Below are 26850 nucleotides of genomic sequence, written 5' to 3' on the forward strand. Positions count from 1 at the left end.
AGAATTACGAATTACGAGAATTTCTGAAGCCTTATGCGCCTCGCCTCATCTATACGCTCTTGCCAGTATCTGTTCGCGTTGTCGGTGACAACAAGCCACAGCACCAAGACCAGCAACACTAACGACTCCATGTCCTCCATGTTTATTGTTTACTATCTGGGTCGTGAGACTACCGCTTAAAAGGTCACTGATGTCACTGTTTGCGCTGCTTAACGACATCACGTGACGTCCACCCACTTTCGCTAACTCCACCCAATGTGTCCACCCACTTCCAGCCAGCACGGTTCAGCGCGGTTGTAGTCGAAATGCAACTTCAATAGCCCCGCTCAGCTCGACTCAGCCCAACTCAGCACGGCACGGCTCAGCCGCATTTGTAGTGGAAAAGCGGCATTAGTGAGGAAAATAAAATGATTGGGAAAAAATCATGAAAATTGACAGAGTTATAAGTGATTGAAAAAAAATCCCGTTTTTCAGGGATCATTCCAGATCAGTGATCCAGATCAGCACCAAAAGTCATAGCAAGTCATTAATTCTGCCCAGAGGTATTCTTCATATGAAATTTGGTGATGATTGGTTGAAAAGTGAGGGAGAAATAGCGTCCTAAAAAATGTTAGGAGAAGAATAAGAATAAGAATAATAAAGTAGAAAGATCCTGAGTGAGAGTAACAATTTGCGCCAGCGCTGCTAGAGCAAATTAATAAAATAGAGGAAAAGAAGAAAATGTGCAATTTAAATACATTAAAGAAATACAGGATCTTTCTTTCAGGGTCAATCAATACAGTATATATTTGACATTTGACAATCATTTTCAAATAAATACATTTAACTGAACATATTAACGCTGTGCTGATCCACAAGAACTGTAAACATCTTATTCCATCCTCCAACCTTATTAAGTCCAAAAAGGTCTTTGAGCCGAGTGTCTTCCATCACCGAAGCAGCCTTCATGTTCAGTGCAAGCACTCTTAAAATGGAAACACATCCATTATCCAGTTTTAAAGTAGTCCCTTGAGACATACTGTTGCATAATTTATGACACATTGCTCTTTTTGTTCCTCAGTGCTCGGTTTACATTGCGCTAACACTTTAAACTGGCACAAAGTCACTTTACACTTTCCATTGCATAATGGACATGACCACTGCATTACTCATTGCTTATTTTGCACTGCCTGTTTGTCCTTTTGACTTGCACTGGTTTATGTTTGTCTTTTGTCTTATGTTTTGTCTTTCAGGTTGCACCACAAGTCTTAGAGCAACGTTATTTCAACCTCACTGAATATTATGTGGACCAGCTGACAATAAGCATCTCTTGAATCTTGAATCTCATGGCAGAGCTCCATCTCATACCACTGTTTCCCGAGCTGGATTCGAACACTCTTTAGCTAGCTTCCTGTCTACAGGCTCTGCAGAACCTGATGTGGAAGAATCTGCCACGTCTACTTTCGTGTTTGAATTGGGTTCTGCTAGATCCTCTGTAGACCCGAATGTCAGGGGAGCTTCGCCCATTTGCTCCTCCTGCTGTTCCTCTTCTTCTTCTGCCTCGTCATGTTCCTCCAGAGGCAGCTGGAGGAAATTAGGCAGGATAAGGTCCTCTTTTTTCAGGAGGCCACGCTGGTCATCAGCACTGCAGCACTGAGCTCGGTTCAACAGCTCCACCAGACCTGGAACAGTTTCATCCAAAAGGAGAACTTAAACATTCAAACCTGAAGAGTCCTACTGATGAGGCAATGCTTCACAAGGCAGTTCATGAAGATTAAACCTTACCTTCCATATCATAGGCTCTTCTCATCGCAGGGTTTTTCTGTTTGGGATTTGATCGATAAAAACTTGCAGCACTCACATCAATATCCACAGCACCTCGGCGTGCCTGGAGAAATATCATCAGTAGACAATCCTTATTATTCTATTCACATTCACTGGATATGAGCAATCGCATGCTCTGATTGGTTACTCTACTACTAAGATATCAGCTCATGTACCATGAGTAGAGAAAAACAAAATGGTGGAGTGTGTTGCTGAACCAACCAAGGACGAAATAAAAATTACTCGAAAACAAAACCCCAAAAATTGTTCTCAAGTATTTAAAAGAAACAGAAATAGCTAAAAAATATAGGGTTTTTTTTTCTTGGTTTTTGTTTTTTCCCCAATATCTCCTTTTCCACATTCCAGCCCAGTTGGTGGAAGTAATGCACCTTTAAGTTGGTTTGCCAACCACAAAAAAACCCTATAGAAGAAGAAGAAGACCTCCAAAAATACCAAAAAAGCAACAAAATATGAAATAAAAGTATTTGATGGTAAAAACATATCTTTTTTTCAATAATTATTATTATAGCATTTTTCACAAATTGCTGCCGTCATTTCGCCGGTTTGTTTACATTCTAAGTGGAAATTATTTCGTTGGACGTTTTCTATAAAGTTTTTATTTATCGAATTTGTAAAAAATAAAAATGCTCTGTTTCTTAAAATCCAGTGAATGTGTGTAGAATAAAACAGTTATTCCACTCAATCTCGTCATACATGGCTTATAGTCATGTACGACTTGATTTCGTGAAATAACTGTTAATTATTCCAAGATGGAGAAAGTGTGTTTATAATATCGAAGAAACAAAACGGCTGCTGGTGCCTTGGGGAAAAAAAGAAACCAGCAAATTGAAATTTGGAAATAAGCATCAACAAATGATTGGCTGATCAGAGGGTCTGAACATTTGGCAATTCATTTTCCTTTTCAGATGAGAGTCATTGGTATTTTTCCATCGAGTTACCTGTAAAGCTGGAATTGGAGTTGTCTTGGCGCCAAGACCCTGGTCCATACCTGATCATAACAGATAAATCCATTAAGATATGTACTATAATGAGCAATGATGTACTATAATGAGCATGTGCAAATCACCAAGGTTTTCTTAACTTTTATAAAATTCACATTAAAATGTGTCTGAATTTTTAAAGCATTTATTAAAAGGAGTATTTTTTTTTTACAAGAGTGTACAATAGAGTCTACAAGAGTGTGTTTAAAGCTGGAGTTCAAAACAGTGGCAGAGCTCCACATAACACAAATTCATTGAGACGTGATCTACACAGGCATTGGCCCCCTTGCGCCTTGCGTGGTGGGGACAATCCGACCATCGTGTTATTGAGCCACTCAAGCAAGAGATGAACAGAAAATGTTAAGAGACAATGCAGTCCAAGTAAGTGTGCATAATCTGACAATGGCTATCTCAAAAGATTCACGCTATTAGGCAAGACCAGGGCCGTAACCAAGATCTAAAAGAGACCTTAGTGAGATCTACATTCCAGACATTTTGTATATTCTAGATTGTTTACATTTATAGACTGTTTTCCTTGAACAAACTCGTATGCAAAATGAACAGTCTATTCTAAGAAAAAGATGTTATATGCAACAGTTAATTAGAATGTTTGCATGTAATATTTTCTAGTATCTACATCTTAATGAGAACAGATGATTTGCAGATAGTGATTACTTTGAAGCCCTATATATATATGGGATGTATCATTATGGCTGGACTGCAAGTTGGCCTAGTGGTTCGCATGTTCACCTCTCGATCAGGAGATCGTGAGTTCTACTTGCAGTCGGGTATTGCATGCTACAATACAGATGTGAGTGGGAAGTCAAACTCTCATGATTACCAGAGGACTGACCCTCCACTGTAACCCTAGCTGTACAGGCGAGAGGCTGAGGGCTACAGAAGCAGAGATTGGCACCACGCAATGTGCCTTAAGGGCCTGGTTAGTACTGGGACAGGAGACTGCCTGGGAAGACCAGGTCCTGGCACAGGAAGGACCTTGATTTTTATCATCGTGGCTGGCATCAAGAAGTCCTACTAGTGGCTTGAGAAAGCTGGCCTGAAGGACAGCACAGAGGCTCTGATCATGGCAGCACAAGGACAAGACCTAAGCACTAGGTCCACAGAGGCAGGTATCTACCATAATAGACAGGCCCCAAGGTGCAGGCTGTGCAAAGATGCCCCTGAGACAGTCCAGCACATAGGAGCAGGGTACAAACCTCAAGAAAGTCAAACAGAAGAGTTGCTGTAATGTCAGCAAGAGGTTCCATGTTCAGCATCTGAGCCAACCAGCGCCAATCATGATTTGGTCTCTGAGGACCAGCCCCTTGTTTGTTAGTGTAAGGCCATCTTAGGTGTATTATAGCTGCATAAAGTCAGATCATTCCAGACATCCTTTTCAAGAAACTGTCCTGACCTTCCACCACTGATTCATGCAAGCTGGGACAGCGTACACTGAAAGGCATAACTAAGTGGCTGGGAAAGTGTACAGGAACATCTGTGCTGAGTACGGACTAGAAGTCCCCAAGTTCCAATGGAACATACCAACAAAAGTGGTTCTGAACAGCAGAGCCAAGATCCTGTGGGACTCCAAGTTCCAGACTGGCTAACCAACCAGACATAGTGGTGGTAGACAAGGAGCAGAATAGTGTAGTTGTGATAGATGTGGCACTTCCAGCTGACCAGTAACACCAGGGAGAAGGAGCACGAGAAGATCAAGTAGTACCAGCGACTGAAGGAACAACTGGAACACATGTGGAAGGTCAAGTCCAAAGTGGTTCCAGTGGTGATAGGAGCATTAAGGGCTGCAACCCCCAAACTGGGAGAGAGTGGCTCCAGCACATTCCAGGTACAACATCTGAGGTCTTTGTCCAGAAGAGTGCAGTCCTAGAAACAGCTAAGATACTGCACAGAACCCTCAAACTCCCAGGCCTCTGGTAGAAGACCTGAGCTTCAGGAAGACACAAACCACAACCCCACCAAATGCATCTTCATCGCTAGTCTAAAACTAATGTGAAAACTCGTCTATTTTCATGATCTCAAGTTGCAGTCATAAGGCAGATTCTGTAGCCTGGAACAGATACCTTTTACTTTGTCCAGGGTTAGTGTCTTGTTGGCCAGGCTGGTGACGATTGTGGTCATGTTTATCGGCTCTTGGCTTTCTTTCTGAGAAAACAGAGATGACAGAATGAGATGAAAATGGAGTGGTTTCTACAAATCACTTCACATATCTCTGTAATGTCATATTTTAAGTTACAAGTGAAATACATACATTTCTATATGTTTCATAAAGAAGCTCTGATATCCAATGAACAAAAAATATACCCAATCACAGCATAGTCTCTTTGAGCTGTATTCAGTTTGACATACATGTATTTCAGAGTTAATGCGAAATTTAGATCCTCATTAGATGTAACTACAGAGTTGAACAAGGAAAGCAAAGAAACAAAGTTGGGTCTCAGTTATGCGTAATTTTCTTGTGCAATATCATCTACAGCGAGGTCGATCTGACAGTTTGTTGTAACCACAATATTTAAATAATTAAATATATTTTGGACAGTATAAAAATGTGAATGTGAAAAGTGTGGATTGTATTTAAGGGTAATATTTATTATTCTATCCACATTCTTTGGATATGAGCAATCGCATGCTCTGATTGGCTACTCTACTACTAGGATATCAGCTCATATACCATGAGTAGGGAAAAATAAAATGGCAGAGCGTGTTGCTGAGCCAACCGAGAATTAAATAAAAAATCTACTCGAAAACAAAACCACAAAAATTTAAAAAAAGCAACAAAATATGGAATTAAAGTATTTGATAGTAAGAACATATCTTTTTTTTTCAAGAATTATTATTATCGCATTTTTCACAAATTGCTGCTGTCATTTCGCCGGTTTGTTTACATTCTAAGCGGAAATGATTTTGTCGGACGCTTTGTATAAAGTTTTTATTTATCGAATTTGCAAAAAATAAAAATAAAAATGCTCTGTTTCTCAAAATCCAGTGAATGTGGATAGAATAAAACAGTTATTCCACTCAATCTCGTCATACATGGCTGATAGCTATCAGCTCATGTACGACTCAATTTTATGGAATAATTGTTAAATATATAGATGGCTTAATATATAGATTATGAATTATTTATTTATTTATTTATTTATTTATTTGAATCATCCATTTAGAGGCCAAAGGGTTTTGCTTGCTTGCTTGCTTGGGTGGTAATTGTCGTGTCCACAGGAAATCAGAGTAGATCGGATCTTAATTAGACTATCTCAATAATCTCAAGGCCCAATGATAATTACAATAAATTCAGGGAGTCTATTTAGGCCTTCTTTAAACTAAACTATCGCTTGATTAGTCAAAACTAAAGTAAGCTCTGTTTTGATTCCTGCCTAAGGGCTTCTCTACTGCTGGCCGTACAAAATATTCAGATACTTCTAGTTCATTGTGCCAAAAATCTGATATACTGCATCAAGTGCTATTTTATAAAGTGTCAGCCATTGAATGAGACCTGATTTTGTTAAATTAAGAAATTTGAAGTGATTGTATGATTAACATGTTCATGACGATCAGCTTTTATGCTATATCTTATTGCGATTGACAGAAAAACTATGCGGTAGAATAGACACACGCACATGAAAAAAAACCCTCCAACAGTTCATAAGAAAAGATCTGATGACCTTGGAACTGTAAACTGGTCATATTAGCCATCAATTCAGTTTAAGCATAAAGCCCAGTATGAATATGGATAACTTCTACATGTAAAATATTAACCTAACTTTTGAACTTAAGCTGATATATCCAAATACAACCTTTCAAAAAGTTCTGTTGTGTGATGGAAAAGGAAAACTGCTTCTTTTTCGAAAAACTATTAAATAAAAATCCTGAGCAAAGTGGTTAATTCCCGTCATTGGAAGGCTGTGCTCACCATGGTGACAAAGACATCCTGGGGCCGGAGACGGTGTTTTTGGAGAAGTGAAGCCAATGCCTCCTGGAGGGTCTTGTTGGATTTCACCACCATAGCCATAGTCTTACCTGTGAACACTACCTCCAGACTGGAGAAGACATAATGGGTAACATTAATCCATGAAAATCATCAGTGTACATAGTTAAAGCTATACAGCCTTTCAATTTCATAAAATCGGTGAAATTTAGTTCCCTCTGAAATGTGGTCATTGTGATCTGTGTTCTCATCTCATCTCATTATCTCTAGCCGCTTTATCCTGTTCTACAGGGTCGCAGGCAAGCTGGAGCCTATCCCAGCTGACTACAGGCGAAAGGCGGGGTACACCCTGGACAAGTCGCCAGGTCATCACAGGGCTGACACATAGACACAGACAACCATTCACACTCACATTCACACCTACGGTCAATTTAGAGTCACCAGTTAACCTAACCTGCATGTCTTTGGACTGTGGGGGAAACCGGAGCACCCGGAGGAAACCCACGCGGACACAAGGAGAACATGCAAACTCCACACAGAAAGGCCCTCGCCGGCCACGGGACTCGAACCCGGACCCTCTTGCTGTGAGGCGACAGCGCTAACCACTACACCACCGTGCCACCGTGATCTGTGTTTATTTCTGTAATATCTCACAAAATATCAGGCCATTCTGTGGCTGGGAAGTTATTAAATTTGAGGGGATTAAAGCAAATAATGTGCATGAAATCGCTTGCTTTGTGCAGTCAAGCAGACAGAGGAAGTCCGTGTGCGCATGCATAGGTTTACTTTCTTCTTCTTCTTCTTTTGGGTTTTACAGCAGCTGGCATCCACAGTGTTGCATCACTGCCATCTACAGTTTTACCTTTGAGCGTGCACTGACAGTTCCATCATTCGGTCACTAAACGAACAGCTGATCACACCGAGGTGCTCGCTGATCACCGATATTTATTAGTTTGATATTTCCTGCATTTCCTTTCCTTCGCCTATAACATAAGGTCTTTTTTTTTTTCGCGGTCCAAATCCTGTGCTCTGATTGGCTGGCAAGCGGGTCCGTATCCTATGGTACGGACCCCGGTTACGGACCTCTGGCGACTTACTCGTTCACAACAACAACAAACATAGTAGCATTTTTTGTCAACATTTATCTTTTTTTATAAGATTTATTTATAAGATTATCAAAAATCTTATAAATTTTTGCCAGCATTTCTCAGGAGAATAGCATTAATTTTACAGCATGGATAGCGATAACGACAGTGTTCACAGCAAAAGCGAGTTTTACTACCCTGAGGAAGAAGAAATAAAAGAAAACATTTCAAGAGAAAGCTAAAAACCTCTAACTTGCTAACGCCGAGCAAAAACATGGCTGAATCCTGAATGACTCCTACTTGTATAAATAGGGGACTACATAGGCGGCAAAATGTAGTTTTTTTCCTGCCATGGAAGTGCACTTGTATACCGAGGAGAAAGCAATTTGCATTACAGCCGTGAATGAGGATTCAAAATGGCGGCTCGGCTCGGTTTTCCCTTTCAGGCGCTCTTGTTTTCTGTTAGAATTTGGTAAAGAAAAAAATAAATATATTATTTACCAGCTTAAGGTCGGTCCGTAAGGTGAAATACCGTGACCTCGGCCTTGAATACTGACCTCAGCCCAGAGGGTCTCGCTCAGTACTTTCAAGACCTCGGTAACGGTATTTCACGATATGGACCTCCCAGCTGGTAAATAACATATATTTCTTCTCGCTTTCTGTTTTCGGTCTTTCACATTTCATTCGCACACTCACATCCTCCACTTTTCTCTCCTGTTTTAAATTTGTATCCCACAATGCCTTGCACAAACGGGGAAAGCCCACCATGTGATGCATGACGTAGTATCTTGAATTGAATCATGGTGAAGCAGGAAAAAATAGTGGAGAATTTAGGGCTGTGTTACACTGCCCTGTGACACAACACAAGCATCTGTTTGAAAAGATGCAAATGGCTGGCTTTTCACGTGTCTCAGAAGAAGCAAGCGTTCATCTTCACCCTCTCTGATTGGTTGCTATAATAAGACAGGGAAGAACTGGCTGTGTCAAGCAGCAGGAAGTGTGTGTACCACCAAGACTTATCTCTTCATCTCGCTTTGCTAACTGTTGAATTTGGCATTTTCATCATGACCTGGCATTTATTTGCACTTTGAATTAAACTAAAAACTGCAGGTGGTTTTTTGCTCTTTTATTTCTTGTAGGTGGATATTTGGAGACAGAGGCTTTTTATCTAGCTTACTTGCTAGCAGGTTTCATTTCGCATTTGCCGTCAGTGCCTTTTGCTGGTCGGTTTCACAGTAACTGTTTTTCGAGTTGTCTGCTCTTGTACTTTCACAAGTGCAATCGTCACAATTGCACTTTGGCCCATCTTAGTTCTAATCAACAATCAAGTGAGTCAAGTAAACATTAAGGTAACACAGCGCTGGTATTTTTCGAACACAACCATAGAGATTAATGTGCAGTAAATGTGCTGTGCATGTGGGCACAAATAAGAGGGTGTTAAAAGGAGCCTGAAGTGTTTAAGGAGCATTTTAAGATTAGCAAAGGCTGTGATGAGATTGATAATACGTATCTGGCCCACAGTGTGAGCAAACGGTTTGGGTGTTGGGTTTGGGGTGTTGTTTTTTTTTTCCTTTCACTGCACACATGGCTGAAAGTCTGGCACTTCTATTACAGAATCTGCCATTCAGATTTACAGTTTTAATGTGCTTTGGCAGGATTTCATGCATTCACTGAAGATGTTAACTTCTGATGCTCTGTCGTGCAGTTTGATGATAAGTAGTCGTTAAGGTTGATATTTTTGGCTTAGAGCTTATGAAATTGGTCAAAAATCCAATTTCCGACTAAATGTTGGAGAAATAATGATCTTGCCAATGTACCTCAGAGGTGGACAAAGTACCCAACTTCATTACTTAAGTCAAAGTACAGATCCCGCTGGTCAAATGTTACTCCGATACAAGTGAAAGTTGTCCAGTCAAATTTTTATTTCAGTTAAAGTCCTGAAGTACTTGCTTTTAAAAATACTTAAGTATTAAAAGTACATTTTCTGTCAACACAGTGTTGTATTATTCCCACAGCGCTTGCAAAACCTAATGCCGTTACCAAAGACAGAAATGTGAATTCACAAAATGAACGCATGCTGTGCCGTCATGATGGTTTAACGTTAAGCTAGCTAGTCAGTGACGCGCTACCTGACATGCTAGCAAACTCTTTTCAAACTCATATTGGGTAGCTAACGCTATTAGAAAAGAAAGATTTCTACATTCTGTTTATTTGGCAAGATTGTGCTGAAACATATTTCTGAAAGGACTTCAGATAAGTTAACATTATTCATGTTAGTGTAACTCTGTTTTTACATGCTAACTAACAGTGTCCAAGTTAACTAGCTATGTGTCAACGTTAGCCGTGGACAAGGCTACGGCAACTCGGCGGGCAAATCCATAGAAAGTCCTTTGACTAACCAGACTGCATAGCTACGTTTGCAACATTATCGCTAGCTCTAAAAGCACAGACAACTTCGTTGCAAGCTTTCTCTTGGAATAAAATATTTATATACCTCAATATGCTTCCACAGGTTGGATGGCGAGTTTTTGTAGGCCGTGATGTGGTTTATTTTCAGCAAACAAAGCAAACATTTAAAATGAAATAAACATTTAATCCTTTTAGAAAACTGAAACATGGGTTCTAGGTATGGCCATGAGTGCGTGCGTTCCCCAAAAGAACCACCTCCTTTCATTCTGCCATCAACTGATCGTGTTAAATAATTCTGCTGAGAAATCACTGAACTTGATTTTATACAGTCTATGGACGTGACGTGAACTGACCCTAGTGATTACTGATCGGCTGTCTCAGTGTCACCTGGGAAAAAAACAAGAATGTTTTAGAAAAGAAAAAACATCCACTTTCAAAGCTGCTTCATAGGAACGAGTAACGAGGACCTTGATAGAAATGTAGTGGAGTGAAAAGTACGATATTTGTCTTTCAAATGTAGTGAAGTTAAAGTCATAAGTTTCCAAAAAGAAAATACTCAAGTAAAGTACAGATACTCAAAAAGTGTACTTAAGTACAGTACTCAAGTAAATGTACTTCATTACTGTCCACCTCTCATGTACCTTGCAGTAAAAATACTGCTTGTTGTGTAATCACTGCCCTATAGAGAATATTAGAAACACTGTATATATATATATATATATATATATATATATATATATATATATATATATATATATATATATATCTCAAGAAGACAGAAATGTGAATTCACAAAATGAACGCATGCTGTGCCATCATGGTGGTTTAACGTTAACGTTATAGCAAGAAGGTCCGGGTTTGAGCCCCGTGGCCGACGAGGGCCTTTCTGTGCGGAGTTTGCATGTTCTCCCCGTGTCCGTGTGGGTTTCCTCCGGGTGCTCCGGTTTCCCCCACAGTCCAAAGACATGCAGGTTAGGTTAACTGGTGGCTCTAAATTGGCCGTAGGTGTGAATGTGAGTGTGAATGGTTGTCTGTGTCTATGTGTCGGCCCTGTGATGACCTGGCGACTTGTCCAGGGTGTACCCCGCCTTTCACCCGTAGTCAGCTGGGATAGGCTCCAGCTTGCCTGCGACCCTGTAGAAGGATAAAGCGGCTAGAGATAATGAGATGAGATGAGATATATATATATAAAGCATTTCAGTGAGTATGCTCAATGAGTGAAATATTTAATTACAACTGTTTTAAACGAAATAATATATTAAATGTCCTGCATTGCACGGACACTGACAAATCTCTTATCCCTGGTGGCTACATCTTGCAGTTTCATTAATAATTACACCTTTAATGCAACATAATGTCAGAGTACTGCCATTTCATAAAAATAATCTGAATAATTATCAGCCAATGTCAACACTTTTCTGTTTGGCAAAATATCAAGTCCTCATTAAGTGTGTACTTGTGCTCCATTTCTAACATCTAATCAGTCTGAGAGCTGGATAGTTTTACTGAGGAGACACAATGTTCCCCTGATGGAACATTTCTGCCCTAAAGCATTTGACTTGAGTGAATGCTCACTATCGTTGAAAAGGTTGCCCTGAATTAGACTGGATGACGAAGTGTGTCGCTGGATCCAGACACACACAACTTAATATGTGGTTGTGGACAGAACTTTAGTCTTAGTTACATGGAGTACCACAAGGTTCAAATTTAGGGCAACTGTAATTTACATGAGACATTGATGATATCTTGAAAGACTATCAAATATATATCTATCCTGATGGTACAACATTTTATAACACTAAAATCTTTCGATACTTTTTCACTCACTGAATTATATTAATATAAAAATAAGTACTACATTAATATAAGCAGACGCTATGAGTATATATTGTATGGTGGTTTAAAAAAGACATTTAACAGTTATTCCATGAAATCGAGTCGTACGTGAGCTGATAGCCACTATAAGCCATGTACGGCGAGATTGAGTGGAATAACTGTTTTATTCTATCCACATTCACTGGATTTTGAGAAACGGAGCATTTTTATTTTTTGCAAATTCAATAAATAAAAACTTTATACAAAATGTCTGACAAAATCATTTCTGCTTAGAATGTAAACAAACCGGCGAAATGACAGGAGCAATTTGTGAAAAATGCGATAATAATAATTCTTGAAAACTTCTCATCTCATTATCTCTAGCTGCTTTATCCTGTTCTACAGGGTCGCAGGCAAGCTGGAGCCTATCCCAGCTGACTACGGGCGAAAGGCGGGGTACACCCTGGACAAGTCGCCAGGTCATCACAGGGCTGACACATAGACAACCATTCACACTCACGGTCAATTTAGAGTCACCAGTTAACCTAACCTGCATGTCTTTGGACTGTGGGGGAAACCGGAGCACCCGGAGGAAACCCACGTGGACATGGGGAGAACATGCAAACTCCGCACAGAAAGGCCCTCGCCGGCCATGGGGCTCGAACCCGGACCTTCTTGCTGTGAGGCGACAGCGCTAACCACTACACCACCGTGCCGCCCTCTTGAAAACTTAAAAAAAAAAACATTCTTACCATGCAATACTTTTTTTTCCATATTTTATTGCTTTTTTTGCATTTTTGGGGGTTTTGTTTTTGAGTAGAGTTTTTATTTCCTCCTCGGTTGGTTCAGTAACACGGTCCACCATTTTCTTCTCCTTCTTTAGGGATTTTTGGCGGTTGGCAAACCAACTTAAAGGTGCATTATTGCCACCGACTGGCAATAACCAATCACGGGCATGTATGTGGAAGAGGGTAGATAGCACGTTCTTCTGAGTGTATTCTACTGTAATGTAATGGAACATGAGCAGTAGTTGAAAAAGATGAGTTTGGTTAAACAGAAAGGTGCATTTGGTTGCTAGCTGTGTAGAGATATGTGGTTAAAAAAAAAAATCCAAAAAGCCATTGCCAGGCTGTTTCATTATTGGAAAACCAGAAGGTTGAACTCACAATGATCTTCTTCCAGAGATTCCTCTGTAGGAATGGCACTATATTACATTACGTTAAAGACATTTAGCGGATGCTCTTATCCAGAGCAACTTAGAAAATATTCAGAGCAGCCAGGGGGGCAGTTGGGGGCTAGGTGCCTTGCTCAATGGCATTTCAGCCATTCCTGTTGGTCCAGGGAATCTAACCAATAACCTTTTGGTCCAAAGCTGCTTCTCTAACCATTAGGCCACGGCTTCTCCATGGCACCAGAACTTGGATCAACTTTACAGAAGCAGCTGTCTGTCTTCTCTGGTAGAGCTATTTGTTATCCTATTAGCTCAAGAAATCACTAATTAAAGTTAAGGTAGGGTGCGAAACACTCACGCAAACGTGACCCGTAGCTCCAGAAGAACCTGCTGGTCCTTTAACACCGAGCTATCTTGGTCGAGAGAAAGTGGTTGCTGTGGAATTTTAGATCATGTTAGCCAGGTAAGACGTGAGCAAAACAAATAGGCAATCAAAAGACAGCACCTGAAGATGAGGAGTGGAAAGGACCCACCTTATCTTTCCCCTGGAGGTAGATGATGATGTCAGACAGAGGAAGCCCTCTTTTCTCACAGAGGCCTGTGAGCATGCGGCGAATAGTGATACCAGGTCGGGCAGGGGTCAGTGAGGCCGTGCCATCAGGCAAAAACACACAGCAGTACTTATCAGCCGTGGTCTTTAATTCACTTGCAGAGTCAGCTGAACGAGCAACTAACCCTTCCATCTGTACCAATACACACACGAACACACACACAGATGTCACAGCGTACGAAATCTCTCTCAACAAAGAGTTGTGATTTTTAGAATGTCTGATGAAGGAAGTTCATGTCAGGTCACCTCTGCACCGTGAAAAGATCCAGGTCTCCCAGTCATTTGTGATTCTGTAATGAAATATAGACGAACAAATCATTTAATCTCACCTTGATTCTCGAGCATGTCATGTGGCCTTTTACACGTCTTTTATAACTCACCTCCCCAGGATTCTCTCTTCTCTTTACGCCTCTCCCAGCTCATTTTCCCTTGCAGAGTGATTTTTCTCCTCTCTATCACATCATCTGTCTCTCCTCCTACAGTCTTGCTTAATTTGACCTTTGCCTTCTATAAAAATAGGTAAATTTGCTAATCAGGGCAACAAAACAAAAGGACCACAGGACCAGATTCAGCAGAGCACAACATATATACTAACATTCGACAAATTTTAATCCTTATAAAATCCACATTCACAACTCCATCCCAGGTAGCGCACCTACGTCGGTCCATTGTCGGCTGCACCAACGGTCCATCAGAGGTATGACCAGCGGGCCTTCGTCGGGCCGACGTCGGCAAGCCAATAAAGGAAAAAAAAGGATGCGGATTTTCACTTTAACTGCTCTCGTAATTTTATTCTAAAGATTATTCAACTATAACAATAGCAGGGTAGTATTGTAACTTTTTATTTTAAGAACCTGAAGAATGTTTTCAGAATCTGGCGGCCCGCTAGTGGCAAACACATCTGGTGGTCCGTTATCAAACCACCAGCGGCTCGCAGGTAGCAGGACATGCGAGAGTAACGAGATCTCGTAATTATAATAGCCATAGTAATCTACGGCTGTTTGGCACTGCGTGGTTTACCGTTACGCACAGCAGGGTTCTAGGCACCAATCTGTTTGTGCAGATTCTGAAAATAAAAAGTTACAATACTACCCTGCTGTTGTTATACACTACTGTTCAAAAGTTTGGGGTCACCCAGACAATTTAATGTTTTCCATGAAAATTCACACTTTTATTTACCACCATAAGTTGTAAAATGAATAGAAAATATAGTCGAGACATTTTTCTGGCCATTTTGAGCATTTAATCGACCCCACAAATGTGATGCTCCAGAAACTCAATCTGCTCAAAGGAAGGTCAGTTTTATAGCTTCGCTAAAGAGCTAAACTGTTTTCAGCTGTGCTAACATGATTGTACAAGGGTTTTCTAATCATCCATTAGCCTTCTGAGGCAATGAGCAAACACATTGTACCATTAGAACACTGGAGTGAGAGTTGCTGGAAATGGGCCTCTATACATCTATGGAGATATTGCACCAAAAACCAGACATTTGCAGCTAGAATAGTCATTTACCACATTAGCAATGTATAGAGTGGATTTCTGATTAGTTTAAAGTGATCTTCATCGAAAAGAACAGTGCTTTTCTTTCAAAAATAAGGACATTTCAAAGTGACCCCAAACTTTTGAACGGTAGTGTAATTTAATAATCTTTAGAATTAAAATATTAGAGCAGTTAAAGTGAATATCTTCAGCCTTTTTTTTTCCCTTTATCAGCTTGCCGACATCGGCCCGACGAAGGCCCGCTGGTCATACCTCTGATGGACCGACGTTGGGCCGATGTAGGTGTGCTATCTGGGATACGCTGTAAATTCCATTGAAAGACTGACTACCTGTTTTGAGTGCACAAAGATGAAAAAGAAGTTTCTATTTGACTGATATTTAACAGTTATTCCACAAAATCGAGTCGTACATGAGCTGATAGCCGATGAGGCGCGTAGCACCAAGTCAACTATAAACCATGTACGATGAGATTGAGTGGAATAACTGTTTTATTCTATCAACATTCACTGGATTTTGAGAAACGGAGCATTTTTATTTTTGTTTTTTGCAAATTCGATAAATAAAAACTTCATACAAAACATCCGACACAACAATTTCCGCTTAGAATGTAAACAAACCGGCGAAATGACAGGAGCAATTTGTGAAAAATGCGATAGGAATAATTCTTGAAAAATAAAAAAGATACGTTCTTACCATCAGAATACTTTCATTCCATAGTTTGTTGCTTTTATTTTTGGGAGTTTTGTTTTCGAGTAGACTTTTTATTTCACCCTCGGTTGGTTCAGCAACACGCTCTGCCATTTTGTTTTTCTCTACTCATGGTATATGAGCTGATAGCTGAGTAGTAGAGTAGCCAATCAGAGCACATGATTGCTTATATCCAGTGAACGTGGATTGATTAAAAGCTGATGTTTCGTTGATTTGGAAATGCAACAAGCAGTAATAGAGGTCCGTTGCATGTCCTGATCTCATAGCTCATTGCTTTATCTTATACCTCTTTCATTTTCTGCTGCTCTCTGGTTGCAGGGCTGCTGTGTCTAGCGGTCAGGGGAAGTTTAAAGCTGAGCTCTGGCAGGGATCTGCCCTCCACGTTAGCCAGCATGCATTTCTGATAGAGCTGTGAGCGGACGAAGCGAGTGTAGCTGTCAAACTTCATCAGCTTAAAGATCTGTGTGTGTGTGTAAGGAGAGAGAGAGAGAAGAAAAAAGTTACCTCACAGTATGTCTAACACAGTTTTATTATACTTATTATCTTATATATATCATAGACACTGAATTTTTGCACTGTCTGAAGGAATTCAACATTAAAACAAAGCATTGTAAAAGGCTTCTGTAAATGTATAGTATTTATTTATTTATAGTATAAAATACCATTTTGGTATGTTGCAGGATTGTACGGTGAAAAGTATAACAGTGCATTGGTTTACAGTAAAATACCAGACAACGCAATTCACACTAGGACACGCCGTTATACTGTATGCCTGCTTGCTCAATTTGCACAATCATAAGGGAAGTGGTGGCTCCATGGTTAAGGTTTTCAGGTAAAGATAACAATGTCATGAATGTCAAGCTACCAAAATTGGGTCTTCAATCAACACATTTAATCTTCAACTACTTACAGGACCAGTCAAAAGTTTGGACACAACTTCTAATTGAATGTTTATTTTTATTCATTAAAAGACACTTCATGTCTTAAAGTAACGATGTTCTGTCGTTTGTTTTTACTTACAGTGGTGCTTGAAAGTTTGTGAACCCTTTAGAATTTTCTATATTTCTGCATAAATATGACCTAAAACATCATCAGATTTTCACACAAGTCCTAAAAGTAGATAAAGAGAACCCAGTTAAACAAACGAGACAAAAATATAATACTTGGTCATTTATTTATTGAGGAAAATCATCCAGTGTTACATATCTGTGAGTGGCAAAAGTATGTGAACCTCTAGGATTAGCAGTTAATTTGAAGGTGAAATTAAAGTCAGGTGTTTTCAATCAATGGGATGACAATCAGGTGTGAGTGGGCACCCTGTTTTATTTAAAGAACAGGGATCTATCAAAGTCTGATCTTCACAACACATGTTTGTGGAAGTGTATTATGGCACGAACAAAGGAGATTTCTGAGGACCTCAGAAAAAAGTGTTGTTGATGCTCATCAGGCTGAAAAAGGTTATAAAAGCATCTCTAAAGAGTTTGGACTCCACCAATCCACAGTCAGAGAGACTGTGTACAAATGGAGGAAATTCAAGACCATTGTTATCCTCCCCAGGAGTGGTAGACCAACAAAGATCACTCCAAGAACAAGGCGTGTAATAGTCGGTGAGGTCACAAAGGACCCCAGGGTAACTCCTAAGCAACTGAAGGCCTCTCTCACATTGGCTAATGTTAATGTTCATGTGCCCACCATCAGGAGAACACTGAACAACAATGGTGTGCATGGCAGGGTTGCAAGGAGAAAGCCACTGCTCCCCAAAAAGAACATTGCTGCTCGTCTGCAGTTTGCTAAAGATCATGTGGACAAGCCAGAAGGCTACTGGAAAAATGTTTTGTGGATGGATGAGACCAAAACAGAACTTTTTGGTTTAAATGAGAAGTGTTATGTTTGGAGAAAGGAAAACACTGCATTCCAGCAGAAGAACCTTATCCCATCTGTGAAACATGGTGGTGGTAGTATCATGGTTTGGGCCTGTTTTGCTGCAGCTGAGCCAGGACGTCATGCCATCATTGATGGAACAATGAATTCTGAATTATACCAGTGAATTCTAAAGGAAAATGTCAGGACATCTGTCCATGAACTGAATCTCAAGAGAAGGTGGGTCATGCAGCAAGACAACGACCCTAAGCACACAAGTCGTTCTACCAAAGAATGGTTAAAGAAGAATAAAGTTAATGTTTTGGAATGGCCAAGTCAAAGTCCTGACCTTAATCCAATCGAAATGTTGTGGAAGGACCTGAAGCGAGCAGTTCATGTGAGGAAACCCACCAACATCCCAGAGTTGAAGCTGTTCTGTACGGAGGAATGGGCTAAAATTCCTCCAAGCCGGTGTGCAGGACTGATCAGCAGTTACCGGAAATGTTTAGTTGCAGTTATTGCTGCACAAGGGGGTCACACCAGATACTGAAAGCAAAGGTTCACATACTTTTGCCCCTCACAGATATGTAATATTGGCTCATTTTCCTCAATAAATAAATGAACAAGTATAATATTTTTGTCTCATTTATTTAATTGGGTTCTCTTTATCTACTTTTAGGACTTGTGTGAAAATCTGATGATGTTTTAGGTCATATTTATACAGAAATATAGAAAATTCTAAAGGGTTCACAAACTTTCAAGCACCACTGTAGTTGAGCAGTTCTTGACATAATATGGATTACTACAGTTGTGGTGTGGAATAGGGTTATTATTTACTGTTTATTCTGTCCACATTCACTGGATATGAGCAATCGTGCGCTCTGATTGGCTACTCTACTACAAGGATATCAGCTCATATATCGTGAGTAGAGAAAAACAAAATGGCAGAGCATGTTGCTGAACCAACTGAGGATGAAATAAAAACTGTACTCGAAAACAAAACCCCAAAAATTATCAAGTATTTAAAAGAAACAGAAATGGCGAAAAGAATATAGTTGTTTGTTTATTTGTTTGTTTCCCCAATATCTCCTGTTCCACACTCCAGCCCAGTCAGTGGGAGTAACGGACCTTTAAGTTGGTTTGCCAACTACCAAAAACCCCAAAGAAGAAGAAGAAGAAACCCCCCCAAAACTAAAATTATATATATATATATATATATATATATATATATATATATATATATATATATATATATAAAGTATTTGATGGTAAGAATGTATCTTTTTTTATTTTTTCAAGAATTATTATTATTATTATCGCATTTTTCACAAACTACTCCTGTCATCTCGCCGGTTTGTTTACATTCTAAGCAGAAATGATTTTGTCGGACATTTTGTACAAAGTTTTTATTTATCGAATTTGCAAAAAATAAAAATAACTAGATGGAACTCGCCGCCAACGGCGTCGATGGGGATGCCTCCGCCTGGTAGACCACATGCCTTATTAAGTTGTGATTTGGGGATGGACATTTGACCTCTCAGTAATCTTGACCTGTGACCTTTTAACCTCAAAATCTAATCAGTTCAGGTTTGTCCCAAAGCGCACAAATGATGAATGTTTGGTGAAATTCCTTTCATTTGCCTTGGAGATATTGTGTTCACAAGGTTTTTGGACAGACATTTGACCTCACAGTGACCTTGACCTTAGACCTTTTGATCTCAAAATCTAATCATTTCATCTTTGTCCCAAAGTGCACAAATGGTGAAAGTTTGGTGAAATTCCTTTCATTAGTCTTTGAGATATGGTGTTCACAAAGTTTGGAATTTGACCTCACAGTGACCTTGACCTTAGACCTTTTGATCTCAAAATCTAATCATTTCATCTTTGTCCCAAAACGCACAAATGGTGAAAGTTTGGTGAAATTCCTTTCATTAGCCTTTGAGATATCGTGTTCACAAGGTTTCGGGACGGACGCACGCACTCACGGACGGACGCACGGACAACCCGAAAACATAATGCCTCCTGCACCTTAAGGTGGCAGAGGCATAAAAATGCTCCTTTTCTCAAAATCCAGTGAATGTGGATAGAATAAAACAGTTATTCCACTCAATCTCATCATACATGGCTTATAGACAACTCGGTGCTACGCGCCTCGTCTGCTATCAGCTCATGTACGACTCAATTCATGGAATAACTGTTAAATATTTATTATTTCCTATTCACTGTTTGATCTCAAACATATTAAGAAGGCAAGAAATCCGTCCACTAATTACCTTTTGACGAGGCACAGCTGTTAACTGAAAAGCATTCCAGGTAACTACCTCATGAAGCTGGTTAAGATAATGCCAATAGTTGTGTCATATTTTCACGTATGTTGTGTCAACTATGTTATTTCATAGGTTTGATGTCTTCAGTATTGTTCTACAATGTAGAAAATACAAAATACAGAAAAACCTATGAATGAGTAGATATGTCCAAACTTTTGACTGGTACTACAGTGTCATCAGAAGTTTACATACAGTGACATGAATGTCATCTTGGATATGAAGGTCATGGCAATATTTGTGCTTTCAGTAATTTCTTTGAACTGTTCTTTTTCTGTGGCAGAATGATTGTACAGCATACAGCTTTAATTAAAAAAAAATAACCACTAGAATTTGGTGCAGAAGTTTTAATTTTCTTTGGGTTTTCTGAAATCAACACCAGATCAAAATTATACCTACAGGGTCAAAAATTTACATACGCTCACTTAGATTAAAGGTGCTGAAACTTCCAAAATGTCTCTTATCTTGCCAAGGCCGAGGTCTCTTAACTTCCTGTTAGTGATCATATTGACTACAGCTGGTAGCTTCTCTGTGCCTTCATAAAAAGAGTTTGTTTACAGCACTCATTGGATTGACCAACACACAGTAAAATGGGAAAGTCCAAGGAGCTCAGTGCAGATCTGAGAAAGAGGATTGCAGATATAAACAACTCCAGAATGTCTCTTGGAGCCATTTCTAAACAACTGCAAATTCCAAGATCAGTTCAAACAATTGTATCCAAGTTATTGTGAGGTGTAGTCACTTTGCCAAGCCACTTTGCTTCAAGAAAACCCAAACCGTCACCCTCAGCTGAAAGGAAATTGGTTTGGATGGTCAGGAACAACCTGGGAACCACCATGGCACAGCCCTGCCATGAACTGGAAGCTGATGGATCACTGTCTACAGTTCAGATCACCATGGACTAAGAGGCTGCTATCCAAGAAATAACCTCCTGCTCCAAAATTGACACCTTCAAGCTTAACTAAAGTTTGAAGCTGACCACACAGACAAAGAAAAAGCCTTCTGGAGGAAAGCTGTATGGTCAGATGAGACAAAGATTGAGTTGCTTGGCCACAATAACCACCATGTACAGAGGGACACTGTCCCAGCTGGTGGTGGTGGTAGGATCATCATGCTCTGGGGCTGTCTTGCTGCCAGTGGAACTGGTTCATTGCACAAAGTAGATGGAATAATGAAGAAGGAGGACTACCTCAGAATTCTTCAGCATAAATCATCAGAAACTTGAACACAACTTGGGACTTGGGAGTTACAACAGGATAATGAACCCAAACACGCATCAGAGCTGGTTGTGGAGGATAAAGCAGGCTAACATTAAGCTGAAAACAAGTCCTGACTTCAACCCTATTGAAAATATATGGACCGGGCTTATAAGTCAAGTCCATGCCAAGAAAAAAAAATTAATTGAACTCTACCAATTCTACCACGAAGAGTCGTGAAATATCCAACCAGAATTCTGCCAGAAGCTTGTTCATGGTAAACAAAAATGTTTGGTCAAGGTGAATCTTGTGAAGAGACATTTTACCCAAATATTAAGTGTTCTGTATGTATGTTTTTGACCCTGTATGTATAATTTTTACCCTGTGTTGACTTCAGAAACCCAAAGAAATTTAAATTTGTGCACCAAATTCTAGTGTTTTTTTTTTATTAAAGATGTATGCTGTACATTCTACCACAGAAAAAGAACAGTTCAAACAAATTACTGAAAGCCCAAATATTGGCACGACATTCATATCCAAGATGACATTCATGTCACTGTATGTAAACTTCTGACCACAACTGTATATATGAACATATGTAGTATATAAGTCTAACCATGTTATTTCATCCAAGTGTCCATTACCTGTTGCTGAGCTTTTTGAAAGATATCAGGATTAGGCTGCTGTATATCCTTTTCATCGACTCGGACCTTGTCGTCAATATTGATTGGACTGCATGCACATTTGGACAGGTAACTGCTGTAGATTGAGAGAGCCTCCTTGCTTAGCTAAGATAGCAAAGTCAAGCAAATTAGTCAACTGGAATTAATCTACTGCAGCATTATAATATATGAGAACAATGTAGTTGTTCCAGTATTGCAGGAGGAGTAGAGGGTGAAGGTTATAACATGCATCCTCTGAAACATGTGAAACCAACCAACCACATGACATGATGTCTTTTCAAACTGTTGCCCATGAAGCATTGCAGGGCAGCATAACACCTTTCGAGGAAAGCGCTATCTACCCTTTTCTGCATACATGAGGTTATAGATGCCTGCTCTTGGCTCGTGTCTCTATGATTGACTGGAGAGCGTAAAACCATCTCTCCCAGCAGTGAAGAGCATTGACGTTGTCAAGATTTAAACAATTTTCTGTTCTCACACTTAGGCACAGACAATTTTTCTTACTTATCATTGCATTACACCTTGTAACATACCGTACCTTTTCAGTATTACTGGCTGGTATCTTGCGGAAATTCTCACACGCCTGCCAGAAAAGAATGTTCTCCACACTGACCTCGGACTTCAAAAACTCCTGTAAGTTATAATAAACCATATTTGCATGACAATATACAACCATAATACGTACATGATCTCGAAATAAAGTGTTAAAAAAGCAGCTTCAGTATAAATAGAATTTAACACATTTCACATTTGTTGGCGGAAAAAAATCTTCTTGGTTGTTCTCCAGTTCCAAAACACTTGAACACCAAACATGTTTTCTCCCCAACAGGTGCCCCAGCAATCTGCCCACCTCCACACTCCTCGACAATTAACATGAGTCAGAATGTGGGCTGATTCCTTTTTCTCACCCTTTTGAGAAAAGGCTTCTCATTGAGTACCTAAGGCTGTACAAATGTTCCAAGGCTTGGCGAACAAATACGTATGTAATGTGCGAGCTGAAAGAGTTGCTGATGTGAGTCGATTGCCTCAGCAGGGACGCCAGCTACTCTTACCAGCTCAGTTCAAAACTAACACACTATCAAGTGGTAAAGTATAGAGAAGTGCATCATTTAGAAATCCAGTATTGACTCACTTTGAAGAGGAAGCTTTCTTGGCAAGGGCCCTGTTCACATCGAATGCTCCTTCAAAATGAATTAAACTGATTGATCTCCATTTCCTGCTGGTAAATGTTCTTTTTACAGTCATATAATTGCTCCAGATTAATGCACGGTATACAAGATGCATTTCCTTTCAAATTCATTATATTCAAAGAACCAATACTCAGCTAAACCCACACTAGAAGGGAAACATCGTTGTTTTGCATTACGCATACTTGCATTTGGTTTACTGGGGTTCCTGATAGGGTTATAGGGTTCTGGAAGGTTCCAGTTAGAGAAATAGTTCTCAAAGCAGGGTCTGGGTTACAGTAGTGGGATGCACAAGTCATGATTAATCAATTCTATAATATTTATTCTTTAGTTTTTATAGTTATTAGCTTGTTTGTCTGTTAAATTAACTGTTATTCCATGAAATCGAATCATACGTGAGCTGGAATAACTGTTTTATTCTGTCCACATTCACCAGATTTTGAGAAACAGAGCATTTTTATTTTTTGCAAATTCGATAAATAAAAACCTTATACAAAACATCCGACAAAATAATTTCCGCTTAGAATGTAAACAAACTGGCAAAATGACTAGCAATTTGTGAAAAATGCGATAATAATAATTCTTGAAAAATAAAAGAAGATACGTTCTTACTATCAAATACTTTTATTCCATATTTTGTTGCTTTTTTGTAATTTTTGGAGTTTTGTTTTCAACTAGAGTTTTTATTTATTCGTCCTCGGTTAGTTCAGTGACACGCTCTGCCATTTTGTTTTTCTCTCTTCACAGTATATGAGCTGATATCCTAGTAGTAGAGTAGCCAATCAGAGCGCACGATTGCTCATATCCAGTGAATGTGGATCAAATAATTAGGGATATAAATGAGGAATATAAATGTGTAGGGCTCCAGTAAACAGCCAAAATACTGTATTATTGTACACATTTATACAGTGGTGCTTGAAAGTTTGTGAACCCTTTAGAATTTTCTATATTTCTGTATAAATATGACCTAAAACATCATCAGATTTTCACACAAGTCCTAAAAGTAGATAAAGAGAACCCAATTAAATAAATGAGACAAAAATATTATACTTGTTCATTTATTTATTGAGGAAAATGAGCCAATATTACATATCTGTGAGGGGCAAAAGTATGTGAACCTTTGCTTTCAGTATCCGGTGTGACCCCCTTGTGCAGCAATAACTGCAACTAAACATTTCCGGTAACTGTTGATCAGTCCTGCACACCGGCTTGGAGGAATTTTAGCCCGTTCCTCCATACAGAACAGCTTCAACTCTGGGATGTTGGTGGGTTTCCTCACATGAACTGCTTGCTTCAGGTCCTTCCACAACATTTCCATTGGATTAAGGTCAGGACTTTGACTTGGCCATTCCAAAACATTAACTTTATTCTTCTTTAACCATTCTTTGGTAGAACGACTTGTGTGCTTAGGGTCGTTGTCTTGCTGCATGACCCACCTTCTCTTGAGATTCAGTTCATGGACAGATGTCCTGACATTTTCCTTTAGAATTCGCTGGTATAATTCAGAATTCATTGTTCCATCAATGATGGCAAGCCGTCCTGGCTCAGCTGCAGCAAAACAGGCCCAAACCATGATACTACCACCACCATGTTTCACAGATGGGATAAGGTTCTTCTGCTGGAATGCAGTGTTTTCCTTTCTCCAAACATAACACTTCTCATTTAAACCAAAAAGTTCTGTTTTGGTCTCATCCATCCACAAAACATTTTTCCAGTAGCCTTCTGGCTTGTCCACGTGATCTTTAGCAAACTGCAGACGAGCAGCAATGTTCTTTTTGGGGAGCAGTGGCTTTCTCCTTGCAACCCTGCCATGCACACCATTGTTGTTCAGTGTTCTCCTGATGGTGGACTCATGAACATTAACATTAGCCAATGTGAGAGAGGCCTTCAGTTGCTTAGAAGTTACCCTGGGGTCCTTTGTGACCTCTCCGACTATTACACGCCTTGTTCTTGGAGTGATCTTTGTTGGTCTACCACTCCTGGGGAGGGTAACAATGGTCTTGAATTTCCTCCATTTGTACACAGTCTCTCTGACTGTGGATTGGTGGAGTCCAAACTCTTTAGAGATGCTTTTATAACCTTTTTCAGCCTGATGAGCATCAACAACACTTTTTTCTGAGGTCCTCAGAAATCTCCTTTGTTCGTGCCATAATACACTTCCACAAACATGTGTTGTGAAGATCAGACTTTGATAGATCCCTGTTCTTTAAATAAAACAGGGTGCCCACTCACACCTGATTGTCATCCCATTGATTGAAAACACCTGACTTTAATTTCACCTTCAAATTAACTGCTAATCCTAGAGGTTCACATACTTTTGCCACTCACAGATATGTAACACTGGATGATTTTCCTCAATAAATAAATGACCAAGTATTATATTTTTGTCTCGTTTGTTTAACTGGGTTCTCTTTATCTACTTTTAGGACTTGTGTGAAAATCTGATGATGTTTTAGGTCATATTTATGCAGAAATATAGAAAATTCTAAAGGGTTCACAAACTTTCAAGCACCACTGTATAATATTTCTAATATTTGTGTAATTCTTAAAATAAATCTGTTTGAGATATTAACCCTTTGATGCAAAACATATGCACACCCCTTCTAATTCACAACATGGGTCAAAAATGACCCGCATTCATTTTCCAGGTTATTTCATGCTGAGTTTTTCTTTGCTCTATCTTTTGAAATCAATTTATTTTATGATTGAATATTCCAAGTATTCTTTAAATATCTTGTTTTTAATTACCACAAATCATTAATTTAATTTTTTCTTTCCTACTTTATGAACAAAAATACTTTTTATATTATTACACATGGGTCATCCAAGTGTGATTTAAAATTAAATGTCTTAATACTATAATAATAATAATTTGTTTCAAGCAATTACTTTAGCAGTGAATGGGGCCAGTTATTTATTTATTAACTATGTAGTTAGCTAAGCCAACTACAATAAAATTAGCTAACTAAAGTAGAATTTGTCAACAGCTCGGTAGCTAATGGTAATTACTTGTAACTTTCTGACAAGTAATCTACTCACTCTCAAGGTAACCTAAACATAATCAATTTTTTTCTAAGGTAATGTTAGAACAATTGAAAAACATTACTTCCATGTATTAGATGGGCAAAGGGCGCTGTGCTGAGCTGTGAAATGTCTGACACAAGCACAATTCACAGTTCCCACCAAACGCTGGAGTAAATCCATGCGGGTCGGTTCTGACCCATGTGTGTAAACTTGATGTAGAATTACAAAAGCTGTGCTTGTTCATAACTTAAGAAAGGAAAAATAAAAATGATGATTTGTGCTAAACAAAAACAAGATATTTACTGCATATTTGGAAAAGTAAATGACAAAATGAATTTATTTCAAAAGTATATCATAGAAACACTCAGCCATACATGAAATAACCTGGAAAATGAATGCAGGTTGTTTTTGACCCATGTTGTGCATTAGAAGGGTAGTGATACAAAAAGGGTTTTTATTCAAAAAGTAAGAAAGGAAAAAATAAAATAAGGATGTATGATGATCAAAAACAAGTTAATTGAGGAATACCTT

At 39.2% G+C, this 26850-nt stretch overlaps 1 protein-coding gene across 2 annotated transcripts in view; it reads right to left on the reverse strand.

The window, feature by feature from the left end:
* Positions 1-768: 768 nt before the first annotated feature.
* The window catches only part of rgs14b (regulator of G protein signaling 14b), a 50018-nt gene continuing 23936 nt past the window's right edge, over positions 769-26850 (reverse strand). For both annotated transcript variants that reach the window (XM_060936386.1, XM_060936387.1), the window contains exons 4-15: positions 22647-22739; positions 22070-22213; positions 16332-16505; positions 14218-14344; positions 14084-14127; positions 13761-13970; positions 13586-13662; positions 6733-6859; positions 4886-4967; positions 2763-2812; positions 1765-1867; positions 769-1661 (exon numbers count right to left, since the gene is read on the reverse strand). In XM_060936386.1, coding sequence (XP_060792369.1) covers positions 1342-1661; positions 1765-1867; positions 2763-2812; positions 4886-4967; positions 6733-6859; positions 13586-13662; positions 13761-13970; positions 14084-14127; positions 14218-14344; positions 16332-16505; positions 22070-22213; positions 22647-22739 — 1551 coding nt within the window. In that variant the 3' untranslated portion in view covers positions 769-1341. The remainder of the gene's footprint in view (positions 1662-1764; positions 1868-2762; positions 2813-4885; positions 4968-6732; positions 6860-13585; positions 13663-13760; positions 13971-14083; positions 14128-14217; positions 14345-16331; positions 16506-22069; positions 22214-22646; positions 22740-26850) is intronic.

The sequence above is a fragment of the Neoarius graeffei genome, chromosome 12 (assembly GCF_027579695.1).
Source record: "Neoarius graeffei isolate fNeoGra1 chromosome 12, fNeoGra1.pri, whole genome shotgun sequence".
NCBI lineage: Eukaryota > Metazoa > Chordata > Actinopteri > Siluriformes > Ariidae > Neoarius > Neoarius graeffei.